Source organism: Zootoca vivipara, chromosome 12 (genome assembly GCF_965207765.1).
Source record: "Zootoca vivipara chromosome 12, rZooViv2.hap1.1, whole genome shotgun sequence".
NCBI lineage: Eukaryota > Metazoa > Chordata > Lepidosauria > Squamata > Lacertidae > Zootoca > Zootoca vivipara.
This window is the reverse complement of record NC_142595.1, coordinates 26,404,571-26,431,322: the sequence shown is the minus strand read 5'-3', so window position 1 is coordinate 26,431,322 and position 26,752 is coordinate 26,404,571. Positions and strand designations below refer to the sequence as shown.

The 26,752-nt window shown below is 41.4% G+C and overlaps 1 protein-coding gene across 4 annotated transcripts in view; it reads right to left on the bottom strand.

Moving 5' to 3' along the window:
- Positions 1 to 6,635: 6,635 nt before the first annotated feature.
- The window catches only part of CDC27 (cell division cycle 27), a 31,509-nt gene continuing 11,392 nt past the window's right edge, over positions 6,636 to 26,752 (bottom strand). Inside the window, exons 6-20 of one of the 4 annotated variants that reach the window (XM_060281512.2) lie at positions 24,853 to 25,007; positions 24,536 to 24,747; positions 22,875 to 22,989; positions 21,407 to 21,522; positions 16,293 to 16,392; positions 14,965 to 15,172; positions 14,381 to 14,553; positions 13,535 to 13,687; positions 13,055 to 13,263; positions 11,882 to 11,999; positions 11,640 to 11,768; positions 10,688 to 10,762; positions 9,367 to 9,551; positions 8,229 to 8,311; positions 6,636 to 7,990 (exon numbers count right to left, since the gene is read on the bottom strand). In XM_060281512.2, coding sequence (XP_060137495.1) covers positions 7,908 to 7,990; positions 8,229 to 8,311; positions 9,367 to 9,551; positions 10,688 to 10,762; positions 11,640 to 11,768; positions 11,882 to 11,999; positions 13,055 to 13,263; positions 13,535 to 13,687; positions 14,381 to 14,553; positions 14,965 to 15,172; positions 16,293 to 16,392; positions 21,407 to 21,522; positions 22,875 to 22,989; positions 24,536 to 24,747; positions 24,853 to 25,007 — 2,114 coding nt within the window. In that variant the 3' untranslated portion in view covers positions 6,636 to 7,907. The remainder of the gene's footprint in view (positions 7,991 to 8,228; positions 8,312 to 9,366; positions 9,552 to 10,687; positions 10,763 to 11,639; positions 11,769 to 11,881; positions 12,000 to 13,054; positions 13,264 to 13,534; positions 13,688 to 14,380; positions 14,554 to 14,964; positions 15,173 to 16,292; positions 16,393 to 21,406; positions 21,523 to 22,874; positions 22,990 to 24,535; positions 24,748 to 24,852; positions 25,008 to 26,752) is intronic. The other 3 variants (XM_060281513.2, XM_035135442.3, XM_035135443.3) reach the window with 3 other exon arrangements.

Below are 26,752 nucleotides of genomic sequence, written 5' to 3'. Positions count from 1 at the left end.
AAAAAGGGGGAGCTGGAAAGGTGATGGATATTCCTTTTGTTATTATTATGTTTCTGTTTTTTAATCAGCTTACAGTTTGTTTGTTTGTTTTTTAAAGAAAACTGTTGCTAGGTGATCTGCAAGCCAACGAGGATATGTAAAGACTGTCAGCTTTTTCAAGGTGTGTACCCAAGGCATAAAAAAGAAAGAAATGCTTGAGGCACGCTGTTCAATGTACTCTTGTACAATATTTAAATAAATAAAAAGAATTAAAATGCAATGTGTTGATTTTTCATCCACACAAGATTTTAATTTAAATGTCATAACATACAAGTTCACCTGATCTGAAAGTAGTGAGTTGAGCTCAAAGCTGGAACAGAGGGAGCCACAGAAGCCTTATTGTAGATAGAAGGCAAGTAGCTCGCCAGTTCGTTTCTCCCATTGCTTGAAATCAGATTATTCGGAGGGGGCATGTAGCACAGCTTTATAAAATAATCCCACAAAATTTGCTAGCCTCCAAAAAATATATATGCACCTGCTAAGGAAGCAGAGGCCTGCATTGCCATCTTGGCTGCAAAGAAGGGAAAGTCTCCTCTTCTGCATCCACAATGGACACTCAGACCATTAACTTTTTAGCAACTTACTTTTGAAAACTTGCCTTCTAGTAGGAAAAAAAAATCCCCTTCATGGATCAATGCCTTGTCGTGGCGAAGGGGCTTGAATAACTCAGAGAAGAGTCGGACACGACTAAACGACTAAACAACAACAACAGGGAAAAAATACTTTCTCTGCAGCTAGCATGGAGACCAAGCAGGCTCCCAAAGGAGGGATCCATCCTTCTATCAGCTCATGCTCCGTCTTTCCTCTGCCATGTGCATGGAATTTTTGGTCACCTATGCTTACCAAGTGAGTTGTTAAATACAAAGCTAGGGTGAATGAACATCTGCCAAAATATAGCAGATTTATAAGTAGACAACTGTTTTCACAATAGCGAGTTAATTCAGTCACTAAATTGAGATGGTTTCTTATTATTGTGTTTAACATAGCTACCTAGCAACACAGAGTTCCTGTGTGAACATCATACATTTTAAAGCACACACCCTCAAAGAATCCTGGGAGGAGTAGTTTGATAAGGGTGCTCAGAATTGTAGCTTTTTGAGAGGTAAACTGCAATTCCCAGTATTCTTTCGGGGAAGCAATGAGTTTTAAATATTATTGAAATGTATAGTCTGTACTCAGGTGTGTTACTTGGTACTTTCAAGAATTGGGGCAAACATCAGTGACATAAAATTACCTCTGGGCAAATTAGGGTAGCATGTGAGTGGCTTGGTCATGTCTACAGAATGGAAGATGGCAGGATCCCCAAGGACTTGCTCTATGAGGAGCTAGCTTCAGGCACCAGGCCCGTTGGCAGACCAACTGTGCGCTACAAAGATGTCTGCAAACGTCACATGAAAACTGGCAACATCAACCCTGCTGTGCAGGAATATCTTGCAAACAATCGCAGTGACCAGAAGAGGAATGACTACTAGGCGTTACGCAGAGAATAAATGCGATAGTTCTTCTGCAGCACCACAGTCAGACGCATTCATCTGCCCTAGCTGCAACAAAACATGTCTCACCCGTATCAGTCGCTACAGCCACAGCAGACACTATAATCTTCCAACAGATCAGCCCCAAAGGCGCACTCTTCCATTGTCTCTCAAGACAGACAGATACCAACCAACTTCCTGGGTGGGATGTCTCAAGCTGTGGTTTGCAGTGTGCCCAGTCACTGTATAATCAAAGTATTTTTGTTTTGTTTTTAAAAAATGGTTTATTGGAAGGAACGGGAGATCTCAGAAGCAGCACAAAAGACCCAGGTCTCAAGCCCCACGGGCCGTTCCTAACAAAGTTCCTAGTTGCAGAGGATAATTTCTTACCTTTTCCTTTGGGGCATTATTCTCTTGCTGAAGGTTCCCATTAAATAGACCCTTCACACAGCAACTCCTGCAGAAACAGCAATGGATTTAGGGCTAACTGCAAACTGAAGTCCTCTGGCCATGGAAGATAACGAAGTTAAAGCTGGAAGACCTAGTGGGGGAGGGGAACATGCTTTCACATCTTCTAATTTAAAGGCTTCCTGTGAAAAGTGATGGCCACAGACCTTGGCTGTGTACATACCATAACTTTATTTTAATCTGTTCTAAATAATCTGGATCTAGCTCTGTCACTGGAGGCTCAGGTAGCCTCAGTGGCTAGAAGTGCCTTTTTACCAACTGCAACTAGTTCAGTTCAGCAGCTATGGCCACTCCTAAACCGGGAGAGTCTGGCCACTGGTTACTTCAAGGTTGCAATGTGCTCTATGTGGGGCTTCCTTTATCCTTGACCCAGAAGCTGCAGTTAGTGCAGAATGCTGCAGCACAATTACTGACAGGAGTGAGGCCTTTTCAGCCCATAACACTTGTGCTCAGGGGAGGGCACTGGTTGCCAATCTGCTACCGGGCAGAGTTCAAGGTGTTTCTACAGTATTAGTATACAAATCCCCTAACAACTTGGGACCTGTTTACCTACGATATTGCCTTACCCCAGATGTGCCCACTCAACCACTTTGATCAGCGGAATTGTCACTTTTTCAAGTGCCACATAATACCCACACCACATCTGTAAAAACTCATTTAGATTGGCAACACCAACACTTCGGAACTCCCTGCCTGAGACCCCTGGGTATGGGACGGTATATAAATTCAATAAATAATAATATTAATACCAGGCAGGTGCTTTCGCTGTATTCCTTTCGGTGCCTGCTGAATGCATTCTTATATACACAAGCCTAATCAGTTGTTCGGAGCTGTAATCTGTTTTAGTCTGTTTTATTGTGGTTTTATCTTCTTCACAATTTACATTGCAGTGGAAAATGTTTAAGTGATGTTTTTGTTATTTTTTTTGTAAACCACTTTGAGCTTTTTCCTACAATCAAGCGAGACATACATTTTATGAAATGACAAACCTACATATATAAATCCCATTTTAAAAACATAGATTCAGTACCAGTGGAGGCTTGCCCATGAGGGAAAATGGGGCACAGTCCCACCAACCTCAGTCCACCTCCAGGCCAGCCCTACTTTCCTGTTTCAGTACCTCCTGCCTCAGTCCAAGGAGTGGCTCAGTCTGCCATTGTCTCTGGCTCCACCTACTGTTAATCTCCCTGCCTTTCGCCCTACCAGTATCGATGGGCACCAACCACTACTGTTCACTGTTGCACTGCACCCATTTTGAACTATTATCATTTCAACATGAGTACATTGGGTGGGTGATTCCCAACGAAAATATTCGAAGCAGACCCAATGAAATTGACTGGAGCTACTTAAGCCTTTGATTTCAATGGGTTTACTCTTAAGTATGACAACATTGTATTAAATTAAATTAATAACCTTTTTATTTCCATTTATGACTCTTAAAAACATCCCTGGGATTTCAGGAAGATCAGTGAGGGGCAGAAGTGGTGAGATTGGAGGTGCCCAAGGCTAACAACCCTTTTTTTTCAATATCTTTGGCATGGGGAGGGAGTATAAAAGGGCACAACCAATATAATTTGCCTCACTGCCCACCACCTTATTTACAATGAGGCGACCAAGGGGGTTATGGAAGGGCAGCAAACTGCTAGCCGTCCAATTGATGGTTATTGGCATTTCTTATTGTGAGGGTTTTGCCGGGTTTTCTGCCTCAGGTGCCAAAATAACTTGACTAGCCTTGGCTCCCGTTCACCCTGTCTCGATGACAGGAACTCCATTAGCCCCTCTGCCTCAGGGAGCAAAATGTGTTTGGCCAGCTCTGGCGCTTTCTGAAACCATTCGCAACAGGCCCAGTCCTGAAATCCTGATAATTTGCCCTATCTTTCCAGTTCTCTCAAAATTTCACTAAGGATTTGATCAGGGCCTGTGGTAAATAGGAGGATAATGTCACTGACTTCATGTTCCACATCATTATCAGCCCGTTCCATTTTATTTCTCAGAGAGATTGGCGAGATTTCTCTAGAGAAGGTGAAGAACAAAGGTGAGAGACGGGAGGCAGAGCGGCCTACAGAACAGAGGTGGGGGACCTCTGATCCAGGGGCCAAATGTGGCCCCTCAAAACCTTTCCGTCTGGTGCAGTGGTGGCTGGTCCATTAGGGAGAATGGGGCCCTGCCCCACTAACCTCAGTCTGCCCTCAGCCAGCCCCCAACCCAGATTAGCGAGGCGACACTGCTTGTCACCTTCCTCCTCCTCCTTAGTCTTAGCGTTGCCCTTGTAAAACTCACCAAGGAGGATGGGGACAAAACTGGAATTAAGATGGCTCTGGTCATTACCGGCTCTGGCTCCACATATTGTGGGTCTTCCCAATTTCTGTCCTACCAGTCCCAATGGGCACCAACAACGACCATTAATCTGGCCCTCAGAACTTGCCCCAGACTTCGTTCATTCTCCCCATTATATTTATGGCTGATGAATCCCATCCATTCGTGCACTGAGAATGATAATTTTATTATTTGTACCCTGCCCATCTGACTAGGTTGCCCCAGCTACTCTGGGCAGCTTCCAACACATATAAAACATCAGACATTAAAAACTTCCCTATACAGGGCTGTCTTCTGAAAGTTGTGTACTGTATTTTTCTGCTCCCATGTATAGGACGCCCCCTATTTGGGGGGACTCTGATTTAAGAAAATGGGGGGAGATGGCCTCCATGTATAAGACGCCTCCACATTTTTGACATTATTTTAAAGGGAAAAACCTAGTCTCATGGGAGGGCACCATTACCAAGAAGGCCCACTGCTTGGTTCCCTGTAACTTTACTTCTTGCAGTGAAGGAACGGCCAGAAGGCCCTCGGAGCTGGACCTCAATGACTGGGCTGAACAATGGCGGTGAAGATGTTCCTTCGGGTATACAGGGCCAAGGCAGTTTAGGGCTTTAAAGGTTAGCACCAACACTTTGAATTGTGCTCAGAAATGTACTGGGAGCCAATAGAGATCTTTTAGGACCGGAGGTATATGGTCCCAGCGGCCACTCCCAGTCACCAGTCTAGCTGACGCATTCTGGATTAATTGTAGTTTCTGAGTCACCTTCAAAAGTAGCCCCACATAGAGCGCATTGTGGTAGTCCAAGCGGGAGATAACCAGAGCATGCACCACTCTGGTGAGACAGTCTGCGGGCAGGTAAGGGTCTCTGTTGAGACAGTGCACAAGCTGCTGTTGACTGACATCATGCAGGATTTGGAGACTCCAACCCTTTTGTAGCCATTTCTTAATGAATTACTATTCCAGGTCTATAATGTGTAACAAGGAAGAAGAAAGCAGCAAGAATCTGAAGTGCTTTTCAGATAGAGCAGCCATATGTGCTACCTTTGAACTCAGATTTGAACTCAGCAGCAATGCTTAATGAAAGTTTAAAATTAAGGCTTCTGCATAGAGCACCTGGGCAACAGCAAAACTCTGCTTATTTAGCAAATTGGGAGATGTTCTCTAAGGAGATGACTGCTGTTCACATATGGCCCCCATAATATTGCAGCAAAAGCAGCACAAACATCTATAGAGAAATAGTACCTAAAATACAAGTCTGGGGCATAAATGTTGTATTACAAGGTTGCTGGACATGGGAATTCCTCTTTCTCACTAGGCTCTATATCCCCCAAACTAAAGTTCTTTGTGAACATGGTAAAGGAATCTAACTGAAGGCTGAAGTCACTGGACTAGGCTAAATTAGCAGCAATGATTGAATATATTGTGAAACATGAATTCAAACATGTAATGCAATAAAAAAGAAGGTAGCCAAGAATCCTCATTCAACAAATAAACATTTTACATTTGAAAATAAAATAAAATAAAATGAGGCATGGTAACAAAAAATTCCTCTGGGAAACTTAATTGCTTGTTTTTCATCCAATTGTTAATTTTGCTCCACCTTTTTTCAGCCACTAAGCCAGTCTGCTGATCTTATTTTGTGATATGTGAAAGCACTCCCATCCTAGCAGTCATATCAAATGATCTAATTAACAACTTATTTTCAAAATATAACCACTCATTAAATGGAAAATGTAACAGATGACCTCACATCTTTAAAAAGTATTTCTGAAAAGATCAACTTCTGCATAGCCATTGTAGAATTCTACAATCTCCATGCCTACTTCTAAAACAACAAAACTACCGTAACAGCAATGTTCTGTGCATGTCAGCCTGAATCCTGTTGAGTTAAATGGGACTTACTCCAGGGTAAGAGGGTATCAAATTGCAGTCTTAAAACCTTAATAAACATTTTAAAAATGAGCACAGTAAAGTACAAGCGGAGCTTGCAACAAAAAGTTGCAGTGTGGAGAAGTTTGGGTTCCCACCAATTTGTTCCTCCTCAGTCTATCTCCTACCCTGTGCCTAATGAGCATGTTCTGTCCTTACTGGGCCTCTGTTTGGTGTTTATTGAAGTTTTTTGTTTTTTAACCTTGCAAACCTTGGGGTCCCCCCAAACCTGCTAATACACCTTCTTCTTTTGTATGGACGGTGCTGCTTTGGCTACATAAGGACCACTGCCGTCTGGTTGACTCCTGCAGGTCTGTTCAGGAATTGAGCTCACTAATTATAAATACAACGACCCTCGAAAATGTATGCTGAAGCCTTTAAAAGATGTGGAAACTGATCACAATACATTTCTGTGAAATTTAAACCATTTTATTGTGCATAATTTGCTCTTTAAAACTGTAAGGTTATCATACACTTTCTTGATGGTCACTGCACAAAGGCCAACCAACCTTTGTTGCAGGAGTGCTACAAAGGAGGAAAATTTTGGCTTCTTTAACACAGCCTAGCATCCTTCCTCACAGAAATAGCCTCCTGGGGTCTAAATTCCTACAAGACATCGGAAGTACTCAAACTTACAGGATTAAAAAAAAAAACCAAACAAAAAACAAAAAGGAGACAGATAATTGCACAATATTTTTTTTTGCATCTGTTCATTCAGACAACACTTTACAAAATAGTTTTGAAGGGGATACTGCCGCAAACAGGTGGGGGATGCACCACCAGTGTAAGGTTTTGATTGGATTAAGGCTTCCATTGTCTTCTTGGCATTCTGTTGTTGTGGATATATTTCATTGCATTCTTTCAACACTGCAAATCTACACACTTATTTTCTCTAGGAGTTTACAACTGCGATAGCATTTTTATATTCCCAACTGCCAGGTGCAATTGCAAGGAGCACCCGACAAGCAACCAACATCCTGTTATGGACTTCGGTTGCCTACAAATACCGGCAAATGATGTTTTAGAAGTTAGTTTGGTAACGTTAACTCCTGGGTGGAATACTAAAGTATTTTATGGAAGTCTCTATCCTGGCAGATTGACATATCTAAAAGCAGGGACGCTGGGCTTTATATATTCTGTAATGTGTTTGTTCACAGGAGACACTGTTGTTTTTAAGGTCATTTACATTCTCTGGCATTTAAGTTACACTCTAATAGTATTCAGAAATGTCTTTAACACATTCCAGTCCTGTACTTCCACACTTGTCTCTGAAGAACGTGGAAATGGTCTCTGCTTACTGAAGAGGAAAGAGTCAAAACTAAGACACATTTCTGGGGAAGGAGCAAGAAACTGCTTCATCAGTTACTTTCCCACATCTCTCAGCTCCCATATAGCAAATCTTTTTTTTTTTTCCATGATAGGTTTCTCAGCAAAAAGGAGGTTTAAAAAAAGTCTTTCCTCCTCAAAGAATCATGTTTATAAAGATGAAAGAGCCAAAGAGTCAAATAATGACCCAAAAATTCATTTCCATTAATTCTGTGTCAATTAAAATCTGATGAATGATGTGCCTGGGGTGTCAGTGGAGCACGAGAATAATGCTGTTTCTGTGGCAGGAGAAGGGAAGAATCCAACAGTATCAGTCAGTCATACATCCAAGCTCAGAATCCACCTTTTTGAGGTTAAAATTCATCACTTTCTACTGCATGGAGCTGTGTGTCATCCGCGTCAGTCATGCTGCTTGCCTGGGACTCATCCGTGCCAACTTTTGGAAGGAAAACAAAACATACAAACAAATTAAGTCATTTCTAGAATTCTTGCACATTTCACAAAGTAGGGACAATATCTTGTATGAACAGACCATTCTATAGCAGACCTTAAATAGTATGTTCCAATCCAATTTATGGGATATATTATATTATTATGTACACCACATATTATATCTTTTTTTTTACTTGCCAACCTGCCCTCCCCTTGCAAGGCTCAAGAGCACCATACAGTACCTCTCCATAAGCAAACTGCTCCTGCCTGAGATGTCCACAATTCAGTTTCCACACTCTCAGTCTCTATGTGGACATGGCCTGCACTACCTATAAAACTTTCAGTCAGTTTGTGATGCTAATAGCAGAAACAATTTAGCATTTAAGCCAAGCATTTAATATTTAGTTGTTAAAGTATTTCATATACATTATCCAGTTGAGGCCATTCATTCATTCATTCATTCATTCATTTTTACATTTACAGCCCATCTTTCCTTAAAGTAGCTCAAGACACAATGTACACTGCTAGCCCTTTATTACACCCCCTTGACTTAGACTGAACAATAGTAATTGACTCCAAGGCTACCCAGTAAACTTCACGGCCGAGGGAGAATTTGATCCTGGGTCTCTCTGGTCCTAGTCCAAAACTCCATACATTACACCACAGAAAAAGCTCTGAGACTGCAAACATATTCTGGAGCTGACCCAACACAGCTCATATTTATCTGTGGCCTTATGGAAAAGCAAGTGATACCTCGACTTATGAATTTAATGCGTTCCAAACACACATTCGTAAGTCGAAAAATTCATAAGTCGAATCCCATAGGAATGCATTGGGAGAAAAAATTCGTAAGTCGAAGCAACCCTATCTAAAAATTCGTAAGTCGAAAAAATCCTATCTAAACTGCATCCAAGACGGCGGACGGAGCTCCGTTCGTAAGTCAAAACATTTGTAAGTCGAGTCATTCGTAAGTCGAGGTACCACTGTAATTTGCACAAATACATCAATACTACGTATTTGTTTTAAATAACGGTGGCCGAGAGGAGGATGGCAGGAACAGCAAGGGTACCGTATGGAAGTAAGCAAAATGGCAGTTATGCACCAGGAATGTCAGGATGTCTGCTCCCCTTGAGACTCAAGCCTCCTCATTTGGTTTAGGCTTATTTATTTGTTTGTTTATTATCAACTTCCAATCATAAGAGCCAGCAAATTGCTTTTAAAAAACTGAATAATAAGTTGGAAAATGGCATTTTAGACTCCACGTTGCATGAAGTAACAGCCATGCTAAGTGCTAAGACCACTGCAATTACAACACATTCAAGTTATCCAAACGAGAAGCCTCTCCATTTGCCTCAAAGGGGGGGGGGACATCAAGAAGACTTGCCTGACTCATATGGGCAACATTCACTGATCTGCTCCTCTTGTGTTACAGGCTCTTCATCATCTGGAAGGTACCGCTTGTCAATGGCCTCTTTGATCTGGTTGTTGGCTCCTTTGGGATCCAAGTCCATTGCCCAGGAAAAGTTCATCAGTGCGAGATGGGTCTGCCCCAACTTTTTATAAACCTAGAGAAACAACAATCATCAACTCCAATGTATGTCAATAAATTAAATGTTTGCAGCAATACATGCTTGCCTCTACCAAATGGGAATGTTCCACATAAATGTCAGAGTTGCTATTGGAGGGTGATTTGTCCATCCAGGCAACAATGTTCAACCTGTTCTTTATGGGGTTGAACAAGTTTGCAGTTCTGAGATATTGCAGATGCAGCTTTGTCTCCCAAGACTCAAGCTGGCCATGGAGTGCCTTCCACAACAGAATTCAAGCTGCATGCCATTTCTGGACAGAAACAACCACCCTCAGCTATCCAGTGCTCTGGCTGCCTCCAAATTATAATGCACTATACATGGGCCTGCCTTTCCAGATAATACAAAGGAGGCGTACATGGCACCATCCAACCATTTTAGGGACTCCACTTTGGATTAGAGTAGGGCTTAGTCCTTAGCATTTTATTTTCCTGAAGACATCTCACAAGGCAGCAGATGTTTAGGATCAGTTTTTCTTCTTCTAGATAGCCTACCTTCCAGCTGCAATAACAGCTAACTGGGATCAGGTTGGAAACAGATTAGTTTCCTGTCCATTTATTGGCCCAATTCAAAGTGCTGGCACTTATTTTTAAATTTTTCACAGCCTGGGACTAGGGTACCCGAATATTTGCTTATCTGTGTGTGCAGAGATCCACATTTTGGGGCTTGCCTTGCTAGCTAAGCCAAAAATTATAGTCACCAGCCCCCTGCCTAGCAAACCTCTTCACAAGCCTCTCTCTTTGTACAGTGGCAATCAAGAATTCCACATTGTTCCACTGCTTCACAGTGGGGTGAGTGGGTGTCAGTTTGGTCCCACTTAGCCAAACTTCCCTTCCAACTTTGGAGGTGAAGAGAGGGTGGAGATTGGCACGCAATTGCCAGGATGGTCTTTGCCCCACAGCTTCAAAGTTGGCAGGAGGGCTAGTCACTCATAATTGCCTGAGGGCACCCCCATTGTTGAAGCCTGGTGCAGCATAATCTATGAGCACAAACCTGTATAGCAAAGCCCTTCCCATAATCATCAACAATCACCTCACTTTTCTTTGAATCAGAAAATGCAAGGGAACCCAGCTTACTGCTATAATTTAGAAGGTTATTCTCAGGCTGGTTCTTACCTTTCCTATTAAGAAGTAAACAAGAGACTCTTTGGGAACAATTTGCTTCAGTTCTTCAAGTTCTTGTAAAGCATACTGAAGTGACAAAAAAAAGACCCCAAACCATTGAGCAGTTTTTTTCTGAGGATTATGAACCATATAACAATATTAGAGCTGATACCTTTAGTACAATACGAATAAATATTTTTTCCACCAATCCTAGTTAATTGTTTGACACATGGGCTAGAATTTCTAACATTATTTGCTAGAAAACACCAAGGCTTTTGGTTTCATGTGCACATAGGCATCTGAAACACATCCACAAGGGACCAGGGTATGCAGGAAATTAATAGATACTGAGCAGGGTGGGGTGGGGTGGGGAGATAGATCTCTCCACCCCAAAGTGGGATGATAGATGTATAACAAGGTTCAAGAAATAGACAGCAACCAGGGCAAGAGAGCTGGTATAATTACAACAAAAAGGAAGGTGGGTTATATGAACAGCTGGGAGAGTTTTGAGGCACATGATTGCATGAGCGTCAAAGAATTTAGTGCCAGCTTGTAGATGGCCAGCATATTTTGTTGAGAATGATTAAATGATCCAGACTAATTCAATATATCCATTCTCCCTTTCTCCCAAACTAGGAATCACATTATACCATAAACACTTGCTATAAGCAACATGACAGGGGAAGGACCCATTAGATAAAGTGAGATCTACTGATACTGTGGAACACAACTTGTATGAGGAGGCAATTAGATAAGAACAGACCCCAGAGCCCACAGAATTTATTAAAGAAAGAAAAAAATCCAACAATTTCATAGGAACTTACTCCTAAAGTAACACGTTTAGGATTGCCTTACAGGTGTTATGCAAAGGCTGTAGAGTGTGTCCAAGCTTTCAAAGGAAACACAAAAGGTTGCTGTCCAAGAAACTCAAAAGTGCAGCTCAACCTCATTGCAAATTGCTTACCTTATACTTCTCATTTGCAAATAATACTGAGGCTCTATGGAATTTGCAGAGGGGGTTCTTGGGATCAATATTAATAGCTTTGTTCAAAGTATCCAAAGCCTTTTCAGATTTCTTCAGGGCATGCTGAACCTAAAAAAGAAATGATTTATTTCTTTGTTTTAAAAGGACAATGCTTACTCAGTGTTTGGATTTGCCAGTGTCTATGTTCAGGCCAAGGGCAGAATGAAGCATAATTTACTTACAACTCCAATGTGGCACAACAAGACAGAGCTCTGAGGGTTGATATGAAGTGCTTTCTGGAAATGCATTTCTGCAAGGCTGAATTTCTCCTGTTTGTAGTAAATCATTCCCAACCCATACCTAGCAATTTTAAAACAAGACTGTATTAGGCACCAAGCTTGTATATTATTAGGAATGACACTTTCAATAGGCTGAGAGTGTAAGTTCACAACATTAATTGAGTGGTTGATTTTGAGCAACACAGATAAAATGAAAAATATTTCATAATTCTAACAGTATCTATACAAGTATGTTAATATTCTGCTTCTCTATTTTGAAGCAAAGCCTTTATATGATGGTTTCAGCACAGTCTAGTTCAAATACACTCTCCCTGTTACAATCCCAGTTAAGTTTTTCTCTCCCTACCTTTGATAAGCCTATAAACCATGGCAGCTGCTCAGAACTGCTTTGACATGGTAAGAGTTCCATCCTATTACCAGGAATATAATATTCTGTAAGTCATTTTGTCAAATAAAATGTAGCACAGCAGCAACCCTCACATAAGTGGGGAGGTATGGTTATATATGTTATAGTGCAGTGGCATCTAAGGTGTATTGCACAATGCATAAGATTATGCTTCAATCAACTGCTTGGGAGCCCCAAGGGAGGTGCAGTGCAGATACAGAGGTGTTCCCTGTTCTCTCCAACATCTCACATGGGAAATGTGTTTGTCAAAGCCAAACCCTTTTGAGTTTCCAAAGCTTGGTAGAGATAACGATTGCTTGAGGATGCTCAGTTTTAAATATATATGGTGGTTTCATGCCAATTAATTATTATTATTATTGATTGTTTTATTGTTTAAGGCTTTTTGCTTAATGTTTTGAGCTTTACACATTTGAGAAGGTATAACGGGGGGAGAATGGCATAATCAACTTTTCACGTGCTCCTGGTAGTGGTATGGAACCCTAACGATGCCACAGTCATTTTCAGAGCCAACTATGTCAGGACAGATGCATGTCAACTGGATGCAAGTCAGGGATAGGTAAAGTTGGAGACAAAAAGAGGGATCCCAAAGAGACTGCAAGTAGACACCTAAAGTTTTTATCATTGGGGATATTGTAACTCATACATTTTTTGCTTCTTCATCCTCTCTTTCTCCCACTCCTGGTTTTTAACTAATTAGAAATAGTTCTTACCAGGCATTATAGTGCCGAGGATTCATTCTAATTGCATTCCTAAAGCAGGCTAATGCTTTCTCAAGTTCCTCTGTCAACACAAATTCATGCCCTAAGAGAGTGTAGGCGTAGGCATAATTTGGATCAACTTGTATAGCTCTCTGGAAGAACTTGATGGCAATGTCATGTTCCCGTTGCAAACTGAAGCAATTTCCTGCCGCACACCATGCCTGGAAGGAAGAAAAGCAAAATGGTAGAAGACATACGATAGTATTTTCCCCCCATTTTTTGAGGAGGTGATGCAATGGAAAAGACAGAATGCAACAAGTCTGGATTTAACAGGTGCTGAAGTGCCTGTTTACATGGCAACACCTTTGTGGATACTTGATTTTTTTATAAAAATAATGTCAACCTCTAATTTGCCTTTTCCACAATCAAGAGGTGAATCAGAGGCTTAAGTGTGTTTTTAAAAATGCCACAACAAAATGACCATGATGATACCTCTGGTGAATTTTTATCCATATCAGTTAAGTCTTTTGAAAGCACCGAAAGAGCCACATCTTTCTGCAAATGCCACAGTGTTGTTGAGTAGATTTCCATCCCTTCCACTCGGTAGTTTTCAATCCTTCTTACTTCAGAGAATATCCTCTCCGCCTACAAGCAAAATTAACAAGTGGCATTTCAACAACATGAATTAAAAGACTTTCTGCATGATCACATTTGGATGATTATTGTGTGTGCACAATTCATCCATATAGTTTCTCATCAGGGTTTTATTTCTTAGAATCACAGAGACCTTGGAGGTCCTTCTGCACAATGCAGGAGGTAACCATAGCATCCCTGACAGTTATCCATTCTACCTCGACCACCACCTCCCAAGACATACTGTTGCAGATCTTACCTACATGTAGTTTCTCCTAATACTTAGCTGAAATCTTTCCATCCATTAGTCCTGCCCTCTGGAGCAAAAAATAACAAATTTGCTCTATCTTCTGTGTGACAGCCCTTCCATACATGCACAGAAGATGCTGCCTTCTCATATGTTAATACATGACCACAACTTTAAATCTACTCCAATAGATAGAGTGTATAGGCTGCCCAGCACCAGAGAAGCCCTGTTGCTGTTAAGCCCACTTGGGGAATGGTATGTAGGAGAGGGTCCTACGAAAGGCACTAACTATGCAGAGGCCTCCTCAAACTAGGAACTGATGTTGCATAGTTCAAAGACGAGAGAGTAATATCCAAATCTATGTTAAGTGACCTTGAAAATATATGGGGGAGCACTTTTTTGTACAGTACATTGGCAGACATGCAGCACAGAATAGAAGCATTCCACATCATGCTCACCTGCATATATTCCGCAAGCTCAAAGTAAGCTCTTCCAATATGGCACAGTACCCAGCCCGTGTTGTAGTGGTGAGAAGGCAAATGACTCAGTATATGAATTGCTTCTTTACAGTTGTAAGAACACAAGGCTAAATACCCTTTCCCCATGTCACGGAGAAGGCTCATCAAACCTTCTAGGAGAAAAATGCAATAAATACACAGGAGAACAAAGGAGATTAAGAAAGTACCAGCCTAAAGGCCCTATAGCTTCAAAAACAGAACATATTCTCAAGAAGCCAAAAGAAGAAATAGAAAATAAATAAAACTCCAGTATGTGGTCTAGTGAACAAGGTGATGACTAGGACCTAGATTCAAATCCTGACTCTGAGCCACAGTTACACATTACAAGAAAGCGCTAACTGGATTATTCTCTATGCCAAAAATTGCAGTAAGGAGATATGAAGAAGCATTACAGAATTCTCTTTCACTGACTATTTTGCCATGATTCTAACTGCATTTCCCCCCTTGCTTTTGTCTTATTCTCCACCCTCAGCCTTTGGGATGGCTTACTACTACAAATGAATTCTTAGGAAGAGTCCACACACCTGCTGCTGCTTTCTGTAATGTGAATGCCTGGATTTGTGGTGTTACAGAGGCAATCTTTCCTTCTGAAATGATGGACGAGTCAAGTTTGGTGATTTCCAAACTGTCATTTATGTTTGGCTGTGTGATCCCTCCTTTATTGGTTTTACACTTTGTCTTTCGGTTTGCAATTTTGGGCGGAAACTTCATTTTTAACTTTTTACTATTTTCCTATGAGAAAAGAACAAATATATTTAAGAACTCTTTACGCTGCAACCAAAACAAACAGCAAAGGATAATATTCAGGGACAGAAATCTAGACGTACCGTTCTTTCTGGAATTTGAATCACTAAACTGGAAGGGAGAAAAGGCAATCCAATCCAACCTCCTATCATATAGAAGAGCTCTCCAGTGACCTGTCTGCTATTCAGAACACAGTGTGCAAGAATGAGGGAGCAGGCATCAAACTAAGCACCAGCACACAGGGGTTTGGAAGAAACTTAGTCACATTTTAAGTATGATGTCTCTGGACTAGTTTGCGATTTTGTGCAGTACATATATATATTACTGAATACAAGATACCAAAAATGATGAACATTTATATAGCAGTATTAACCAGGTGACCAATGGGGTCTGTGATGCCCACAAAAGCTTTGCATCCAGCTTCTATTATTGTGCCCTTTGCTCTCATCTCCACTGGGGAAAGCTGCACGAAAATGAGTATTTGAGTTCAGTTCTGCATACCAAGCAGTTCTCGCCCAATATGAGCTGCTCAACAAAGAAAAGATGGATAATGGTAGAAAAACCCATGAGTTTAGGAATACTGGCAGAAAGTAGAACTGTTTGCAGAACATTTGCAAGTATGGCTTGAATACATGCTTTCTAGAAGTGATCTTCTCCATCAGGGAATAAGGGTAAAAATCCAAAACAACAGGTTAGCCAGCTATGATCAGGGATGGAGGAACAGATGGAGTAGCAGAAAAGGCCAGACCTCTATGATCTTTACAACCGAAGAAGCGAAGTGTTCTCTGTAATGGTATTGTTTTCACAGTTTACCATGATAATCTGTTTTGCAACAAAACCAGGGGATCTTGTAGCACCTTAAAGACTGCCATATTTTTTATGACACATGGTTTCATGGTCTACAGCCAATTGAAGCAGATTCTATGCCACAATACATTTGTTTGTATTCTAATTAGATTTGTAGCCCTCTTAAACATTTCTGCTTTTCATCTTGGCCCTTGTTACATTCCTCGTGATACTACTGCAATATATGGATTCTCCAACTGCTCTCCATCCACATGAGATATCTGATTACCAAGGGCATCACAGCAGCTGCAGTCCCATTTACCTTTGTTGTAGAACTATCACTAGAGAATAGGCGTGAACTTCTTCGAGGCAGCACATTAGGTGGAGCAGCAATGGTTGGGCTCAATACCTGAGGAGTTGTACTGAAGAGAGAGAATGAACAAAACTTCTTAGTGCAACCGTCAACAACTCCTTGTGGAAATTAGGGCATGCATGGTATGTGCCCACCCCACTCCATTCTAATGTCTAACTAGAAACATGGGGAGTATGACAACAGCAAAAGAAAGCTATGGAGAAAAAATTACCTAGAAACAGGAAGACAATACCAGCAAGTCTGCCAAGGCCCTAGTCTCACTACGGACTGGTTAGGCAAGGCAGACCATTGATACCTGAGTGCTCTCTTTGGAACTGTTATGCTTGGGCAGCCCCTGGTTTACTTGGGGGCTCCAGGCAATAAAACAAGCTGTGCCATAGCTGGGGTGCAAGCCTTATTGTGTGAGCAAGTCAACATACATAGAGCGAATAATTGTGTGTATAACTGGTATATAATTGGTGGTGAAGAGAGTCTACTTTGTCACCTCCATGCCATCCTCAAGTATACAACTTAGGTCCAGGATACCTAGCAGGCTGCCTCTCCCAGTGCAGATCAAGCTGAGCTTTAGGATCTTCTGTGGAGACCCTGCAGGTAGTTTCATGACTCACCCTCGAAAAATATTCCTGAAGAAAGCACTCATGACATATCACAACAGGTAAAATCCCCTTCTACACATTCATCGATGCCCGACCTGGAACCTTCTTATAGCACTGACCAAACAAGAGAAGAGGTACCTTTGCTAACTTTCCCAAACAGCTCACTCTCCCAGCCTCATCCCTCATTGCGGAGTATTATGGATTCAACAGCAAGACCAGAGACGGAACTGATCGAAGACCCAACAGGCCACATAAATCAAGTAGTCCAAAAGACCAGTAGCAGGCCACAGAGAGACCAAACGTCTGACGAGATAGCTGGATCGCATTTGGTGGCCCACCAAACCTCTCTGGAAAAGGGGACCTCCCCTGCCCAAGGTCCTACTCCTAGAGGTATGAGTGGCCAAGTTCAACAGTCAGATAACTTTGCAAATCCTCCCATTCAGCTTTTGCGAGGGATTTTTCATCAGAGGAAAATAACTGATTTTTTTAGTGGCTCCCCTCTTCCCGTATTAAAGTTGAACCAACCTTCTGAATGACAGTTACTCAGAAGAGAGAGGAATCCCCAGCCTACAATATTAAGTTGGAACATTGCTGGATGGAAAAGTAAAATATTAGATCCAGAATTCCAAAAATATATTAATTCCTTTCTTATCATATTATTACAAGAAACCTGGGTGGAGGAGGAAATTGAGATAAATGGCTTTGAGTCTATATGTCTGCCTGCTAGCCCGTCAGCGAGTGGTGGCCGCCCTAAAGGTGGCCTTACAATTGGTATCTCTCTTAAACTTCGGGCTAAACTTTCACTAGTGCATGCATTGCCGCCTTATGCTATTACCGGACTGATCTCTGGTGAAAACTTCTCCTTATTGGTTACAAATGTATATTTCCCCCCGGGAGGGTTAGCAGCTGATCTGACTTCTAGATGGGAATCCCTAGAGGATTTTTTACTTTCCTGCTATCTTAAGTTTCCAAATGTCCCTTCCCTTATTGGAGGCGATTTTAACGCTCGGATAGCTTCAAATCGGGAGGCTCTTATAAAGTCTAAATGGTGGGTCGACCCCGGCACTCAAACATACGATCCAGTATATATCCCCACTAGAATATCAAAGGATGTAAAAGTCAATAAGGCGGGAGTGATGCTTTATCAGATGACTTTACGCCTAAATTTAATTATATTAAATGGTAGATGTCCTCCAGATATTCCAGGAGAATTTACCCATCTAGGGTTAAAATCAAACAGTGTCCTTGACTATGTATTGGTCTCCCAGGATCTATTTTTGAATGTCACCTCTTTTAAAATTGACAATGCTCAATTTAGTGACCATCTTCCCCTGTCAACCAAGTTATGTGTTGACTGGCAGTTGCTCGACCGTTCCCACCCAATCCCGGTGATTGAGGAGTCGACTACTAAAATAAAGGGGATTAAATGGTCCCCTGCCCTTGCCCATAGATATAGGGATTTTATCCGAGAAAAGTTTCCTGGCGACCAGCCGGACGTAGGAATAGCCCCGCATGATCCAATTAAGTGTATGAGGTTTTTTTCTTGCCTGATAGTAGTTTTAACTCGCTTTTTTACTTCTCCAGCCTATGGAGTTAAAAACCATTATTTTAAATTTGGCGCCCCTTGGTTCAACTCCTCTTGCAAACAAGCCAGACTCCATCTACACACGATATATAATGACTATAAACTCTCCGGTGCTCCTGCCTTACCTCCATCTTATCCCCTGGCTAAAAAAGCATACAAACAGGCCCAGAAATCGGCCAAAAGGGAATGGCAACTAAATCGTTGGCAGACTATAATTACTGCCTCAAAATCTCATAACTCCCGGAAATTTTGGTCTTTAATAAAGGGAAGAACGAGGAATTATCCCCTAACGGTGATCCCGGCCCCTACGTGGGAGCAGTTCCTGAGAAAATATTTCTCAGTGGCAGAAGCTCCGACCACTCACTGGAGACCTTCCTCTAATCCCCTTCCTGTCTGGCCCAACACCGACCCTGCTGAAATCTTAGAATTGATAGCTGAGCTGAAAACTGGTAAGGCTCCCGGGTCGGATTTGGTCCCTGTTGAGGCTATAAAGCTACACTCTGCATGGTGGGCAGGGATTTTAGCTAAAACCTTCGACGCCATAAATGCCACGGGCTCAATACCAGAAACATGGAAGGAGGCCATTATAATTCCTATCTATAAAAAAGGCCCCCCCGGTGACCCAGGGAACTACCGGAATATTAGTCTGCTATCATCCATTGGGAAAATATATGCCCGTTTTTTGCTCGCAAGGTTGATGAAGTGGTCAGTTGAGGCTGACCTGATTAAGCACGAGCAAGCTGGATTTAGATTAAACCGTTCCACAACAGATCAGGCAATTATTCTTCATCACTTAGCCCGGAAATACTCGTCACCTTGACGGGGCCAACTTTGCGCAGCTTTCATAGATTTGAAAGCTGCGTTTGATAGTATCCCGAGGAAATTACTATGGGATAAACTTGCCCGTTGGGGTATAGATAGAAGACTTCTGTGGCTTATCTCCCAACTTCACGCCGGGTCTGTGGCCAGGGTGAGATTAACCCCTGCTGGCGACCTAACAAACCCAGTGCCAGTAAATAAGGGAGTACGCCAGGGCTGTATCTTAGCGCCACTTCTTTTTAACTTATTTATCAGTGATATGAGGAACCCATTAGCCGACTCACAAAAATTTATCCATGCCCCTCGAATAGCTGATTATCGTTGTCCATTACTTCTCTATGCAGATGATGCGGTGCTACTCTCTTACTCCAGAGTGGGTTTAAGGAGGGCACTAAAGATTTTTGCAACTTATTGCTCTCTTAATCATCTGTCTATCAACCACACCAAGTCCAAAGTACTGATATTTTCAAGGAGTCGTAAACTTTATTCATGGAAACTGGAGGGTACGAAAATCGAACAAGTACATAAATTTAAATATTTAGGAATTTATTTTCAGTATAATTTAGGGTGGAAAGCGCATGTTGCATACCTTCAAAACAAGACAAAAGCCCTATCGCACTCCCTCCTCCGTTTTTTCTTTTCTGAGGGGGCCCTATTCATCCCTGCGACCTTGAAAGTGTATAGCATTAAAGTGTTGGCTACAATGGCCTATGCTGCCCCTTTATGGGCTGCTTTTGCAAATCTCTCACCTTTAGAGTCGCTTCAAAGCCAATTCTTACGTCGACTCTTAAAATTACCAACATGCGTAAGTAATGCTGCTATTCGTTTAGAAATGAAGATCCCTTCAGTTGAGTTAGTCTTATGGAGGCGAGTTTTGATTTACTGGATATCCCTATGGCATAAACTCCCGAACCACTATCTTATTCAATGCATGTGGCGGGATGACTTCACAAATTTGTGGACCGGAAAAATCCATGCCAAATTGTTGTCCTATGAGATCTCTCCCTCTGAATTGCTCAAACTGGATTTAAATGCAGCAAAAAGGTGTATAAACCAAAGGTTGGATGATGCGGAGCTATACCAAAATTGTCTAGCTGGCGGGGGAGTCTGCTCACCGTTAAATATCGGCATAACCCCTATTTACCGTACTCCATCCTACTTAACAACGCTTACGGCCGCGTCTCATCGATATGCCTTCCTTAAAGCTAGGTTCAATGTTTTTCCAACTAATGTGCTGAGACATAGATTTACTAAGGGCCAAGTCTCTTCAATGTGTGCTTGCGAAATGAAATCAACTGAATCTTTACACCATGTTATGTTTATCTGCCCTATGTACAGTTCGGCTCGTGCTAGTATATTAAACTCCATAATCCAGCCTATGGCTGATAATCCAGTTGACCTTCAGCTAGCCTGGGTTCTTCAAGATGTGGACCCTTATATCACTCTACAGGTTGCTAAATTCCTAACAGCCGTCCTCTCGTACAAGAGACGGAATGGAATGTTAGCTGATTATTGATAGTTATAAGAATTTTTTTTTTAATGACATCAGATATTGATTTTAGTTAGGCGCCTAAATTTTTAATCTTAATCTTAAACCTTCAAGATATGTTTTTTGAATTGTTAATTTTTGTCCTCGTGAGCTGTGAATTGTGTTATATTATCTGTGGTTTGTATGAGTCTGTGGTTTTTATTTGATTTGTTTTGTTGTGTTGTGTTTTATGATGGGCGTACAGCCGAATAAACATATTTGATTTGATTTGACCAGTGAATTGTCACTTGGTGACAATGCAGAAGTGGGCCTTCTCAAGTATAGGACTCACCTTCTGAAATGCCTTCCTTCAGGTACACTGTGAAGAAGAGATAAGTTTTCCTGGACTCAACTTGATTTTTATTTTTATTTATGGTGTATAATTTTGCTTTAATCTAGTTTTTTGGAAATGTTATTGAATGTGATACTTTTTTTATGTAAGCTACATATATAATTTTATTCTATGAAACATATAAAATGTTTATGAATTAAAAAAAACAAAATCATGATCCAGACTTAGGAAGACATTTCATACCTTGTCTGTGGGCCTGAACTCTGTGTTTGTGCAACAAGGATTGGCGTTACTTCCCGGCTATTTCCGCTTTGTGAGAAGACTGACTTTGTCCCAGCTTGGCTTATTCTGGTGACAGTCTATATGTGGAAAAAACAGCACATCAGACCTATGACAGTGTTATTAAAAACCACTAGTATTGCTACTTGCAACTCATAAAGCTAAAAGGAGTTATCAGCTAAAATATCAATAATAATAATAATAATAATATCCAGTCATTATGTGATCCAGAGAACTGCACGATTAACAGAAAATGGCATGTATTTCTAAACACCAGTGGCTATCCTATCACATTGCTAGGGAAAGTCTTTCCCTTTTCCTCACACCATAGGCAGACCCATTGCAACCCAAGAAAACCTATTTCCACACTAGATCAGGGCAACTGTGCAAAATCCTGTGCACTATTAATTCCAGTGAGATTTTTTGGGGGGTGGGGAAGCTTAAATTTATCACATACATTATCTCTAAACCAGGAAACAGACAAAGCAAAGTTATTTTGAATTAATCTAGCTTTTTAGGAAGACTGAAATTTGCTAACCATCTCAATACTTGTGGCCAACCTTGGGGCTGAAAAATAGTCAATGAAAATACTAATGCCTGATTCAACTGTCCATTAACTTCCACATCAGTCTATGGAGAAGCACCCATTTAATGTAGTAGAAGCACTGGACAATGACCAGACTTTGGCAAATAAAGCAACTAATACATTTAACAGACATTAACAATAGGAAACAATAGTGGTAACTTTTATAACAACATTGCAAAAGTTCTAGTTTTAAGGACAACCCTAGAAAATAAAAGAAATATTTGCTGATGTTAGCATTCAAATATATTGTCTGCAAAAGTTATTGTACTGGAGAGATGAAGCAATCAAACAGTGTCTACCATTTCTCTCTGTGGTAGAGAGTTTGCCTGAAAAATAATTGGAGACAGGGGCGCCAGCTTGCAAGGGCGACTGGGGGGAGGGCAGGGCGGCAATGTCACATGCGTGATGCCACACATCCTGTCATGTGCATGACATTAGAATGCCGGGAGGAGCCAAGGGTGGAGCCAAATGCAGCAGCTGTGTGGCTTCAATGGCAGACGGCTCCTCCTCCTGGCACTGCTACCGGTGGGAGGATGCTTCAACCCTCCTTCCCCTCCATGGCAGTAGGAAGAGAAGCCAGCCACTGGAGCCGCTCCATGCTTTGCCCCAGCGCTCTTTGGAAAAGGGGGGCAGGCCCTCACCCCCAAAATATTGGGGAGGCCCAAAAGGGCTTGGCCCCCAGGAGCTGGTGCCCCTGACTGGAGAGCAAATACACAGAAATTGAACACCCATCAAGTTGCTTTGACAAAACTAAAGTTTTCTTCTTGTGACTTTTTAGAACAATTATCCAGATTTTTATATTTCCTTGCCTTCAATCTCACATGCACACCCTTGAATGCAAGGTACCTTCTTGGAAGGGGGTCCTGGAGGTGGCACATCAATTACTGAAGAAGAATTTGTGCAGTTTTGTAAATAGGATCCATCTGCCGGGCTAGGGGTTTCTAATGGCAAGATTCCAAAGCTGAGAAAACATACAAGAGTGTTTGAAAATATGCATGATTCCTCAAAGAGAGAAGTGAGTGGGCAAGGAGAAAAGAGAGAATCTTACTTTATAAACTAAGGACAAATTGCAGGGCAAAGGAATTTATATGCCTCAGTGAAAATAAGTTTCTAGACAAACAGTTTCCTCATTGTTACATATACAAGCTTGAAGACGTAAAAGCAAGAAGCTCAACAGTAATAAGGTATGTAAAAAGAAGCTCCAATTCTTTGAGGACAAACAGACATTTTTCACATATATCCCAATACTTTCATACAATATTGCAGTATTGTTATAGAGCTTGGTGGCATCAACCATGTTCAAAACAATGTGCATGTGTGGTTTTAAATGGAGGAAACTAACAAATTTATGACCAAAACAATCACATGAGGCATGTTAGGTCAAGAGGAGAACTCTCCTAAGCATACCTTCATGCAATTCATGGCCAAGCAGGAAAGCCCTATGTGCCTGGGTCTCCCATACCAACATGTCATACACTGCAACTTATTTTGCCAAATAGTGCTTCTAAATCAGTGTTGCTTAACCAGTGTGCCTCCAGATGTTTTGGGACTACAACTCCCATCATCCCTAGCTAGCAAGACCAGTGGTCAGGAATGATGGGAGTTGTAATCCCAAAACATCTGGAGGCACACTGGTTGAGAAACACTGTTCTAAATGCTCACAAGCCCCACTTCTTATATCAATTCCTGAAATGTAGCTAGATTTTTCTATTACAGCAGTAACTACTAAAAAAAAGTGAATCCTTCAAAATGAACAAATTCAGGCTGCAATCCTAAACTTAAAGCAACCCCCCCCTGAACAGTGTGAGGCCTGCTTCTGAATAAACATGCACAGGACTGTTCTGATATTGCATCTTAAGCATCTGTACACTTCAGCAGAGGCATAAATACATGAAAGGAGGGGAGAAAATAGAAATGGATGTTTTGTTTTATGCAGGCAGTGGCAGGACAAACTTTTCTGTCTCTGTCCAAGAGACTAAAAAGTGACACATATATCACTTAAAAATGGCAGCATTTATATATCGGTGGAATAACATTTCAAGTCTCTCCAAACATTATCCTACTGACTTGAAAGCCACCAAAAGAGTGCGAAGGGAGTTCTTATCGGGGAAATAGCTGAACCAGAGTTTGCCAGCAAATTCTACTCTATTAATTTAGGTCTTAATCATATCTATGGATTTATCTCCCACCTAGCAAATCTGGGAAGACTATGTAGTAACCAATTACTGCTGCTGTGAATGATTACAGTTCTTGTACACATTTGAACTTTATATATACAGACGTCACAGATCCTCTGGACCTCTTATATATCATAGCCCCTACTACAAAATATTTGGGTTTTCCTGCACCAATGTGAGTGACTATGCATCTAAAATAGGGAGCTCTAATCCATGAAAGCTTATGCCACAGTAATTTTGCTAATCTTTACAGTGTCACAGGACTCTCTTGTTTTTCTTATAGTCATCTTCAGTAGGCAGCCTTGAGGGTACTTCAGATTCGTTCTTTACCTTGGTGTTAATGGACTCAGAGCAGCTGGTCCACCCAGAAGACTCCGGCCAGTTTTTGGTTTGTTTTGAGCCTGTTTAGTTAAGAAGGCAGTTCCCGATCCAAGAGATACAGCGTCTGGTGAAATTACAGCCGAATCAATATAAGAGATGGAGGAATCTGTGTTGGAGGAATATTTAGAGTTGGAGGACTCCAGGTTGAGTCTGTTTAATTCCTGAAATGGAAAAAAATAATAAGAAAAAGCAGCACACATTCCCCCCCCCCAATGATCACTCTCAGTGTAAGCGATGATGGTAAAATATGGCTGATAAAAACTTACAAGCGTGTCTTGCGGCGTTTCCGTAAGAACTGTCTCTGGCTGCCTGTGGGTTATGCTATGATTAGACACCACGGTTGTGCATGTGTTAGGCAAGCAGCTGCTGAAGTTCTGTATAGATGTTAACTTGAATGTTTGGTCAGGGTCTGGCTTTTCACCTGTGTGAATGAAGAGAAAGGGATTTGGGGTGAGGGAAAAGGCTTCTTTTCAATGTGACACAAATGAAGAGACACAAATGTTATGTGTCCTGTCCCCCCCCCCCACCATAGCTGCCAAGTTTTCCCTTTTCTCGCGAGGAAGCCTATTCAGCATTAAGGGAATTTCCCTTAAAAAAAGGGATAACTTGGCAGCTATGCCCCCCACCCCCACAACAGCACAGCATGGAACTGCTGTCTGAACTTACTGTTACATGGTCCTGTTAACATCCAATTGTTTAAAATGCATATTTAAAAGATACCCATCAAGTATAACAATTAGAACATGGCATACATCTTCACAAACATATCCTTAAATGCTTTTCACATTATTACTGAATACTTTGTGTTACAGAAAAGCTAGTAGAGACCTAACCGCTGATGTTACTATTTCCACCAGGGGGAAGCTATTTCACTATGCATTGCTAACAATACATAACCATCTAGTCCTGCATTAATCTTTCTCCAACAGTGATCAGCCAGATGTCTGCAGGTAGAGAGCTAGTCTAGGGTACATTGGACTAAACCAAGGCTTGGAAATCTATTTTGGGCCTGTGAACAGATTTTGAATTTTCAGAAAGTGCTTTGGGCAACCCTGCCCTCAGTTTACTCTCCAACACAGACAGATGGAGTGCACATACACACACATTTTGCTTTTCTACCGTATCTGAGTAAAAGTCAGGATCCAGCAGAATTGAATAGGCCTTATTTTGCAAGTCATCAGATTAGAATTTACATTGGTAGACTGTGTGGTAAAAATCACCGATACACTACTTGCCAGCACCACAAAGGCATTAACAAAAGGCATGGATCTTCATGACTTTTTACAAGGTGTAAGACCATACAAAATTTCCAAGTTACCATTCCATTCATGGATAATATTTTTCCTATCCTTCCCAAGCAGGTCTCATTAACTAATGCCTCCAGGAAGATCACAAGTAGACAGGGTGGGAATGGCAATCATCTGTTGTTGGTTCCCAGTACTATGTGCACTGAAATGGATTTCCTCCAAATGCAGAAGTTTCATTTTGCTACTATGACTAATAAGCATTGACAAGTCTATCCTCCAAGCAATATCCTAGCAGGGGTTGTGCAGTTTGGAAGCATCATAATCTACTTAGTTTAGTTAAATGTACAGTCCAACTCCAATGTGCACCTTTCATCTTGGGCCCTTTTATATAAATTATACATATTCCATAAAAATGAAATAACCAACCTAAACAGGGCTGACATGACTTTAAAAGTTTTCATCCTGCATTTTTAACACTAATCTGTCCAGACAAGAAGATGTCTAACTTTCCCTACATATTATGCTAGTGGTAGCAGCAGCACTGCTTTAAGTCTCTCTTTGCATTTGAAGCAGAAGCAAAAGAAGATATGCATACATCTGCTTTTGTTTGTAAATGGCACAGATGGAAATGATGTATAGGACTTCAACCCATGGAATTTCCAGAGGGCCAGTACAGTTTACATCCAGCCCAGACACTCTACAACATTACATTGCATGTTAACATCTTCCAGGTTTTCCCTATACTCCTTTACACACCAGCAGCACACTTCAACTGTTTAAGAAGACCAAGATTACCACGCATCACAAGAACTCAAAGAGCAGGCTGCAGCAACTGCCCTCTTCCACAACCCTACCAGTATTGGCAAGGGTGACTTATGGCCCACATCTTACACACCATGAACACAAATGACTGGCAATC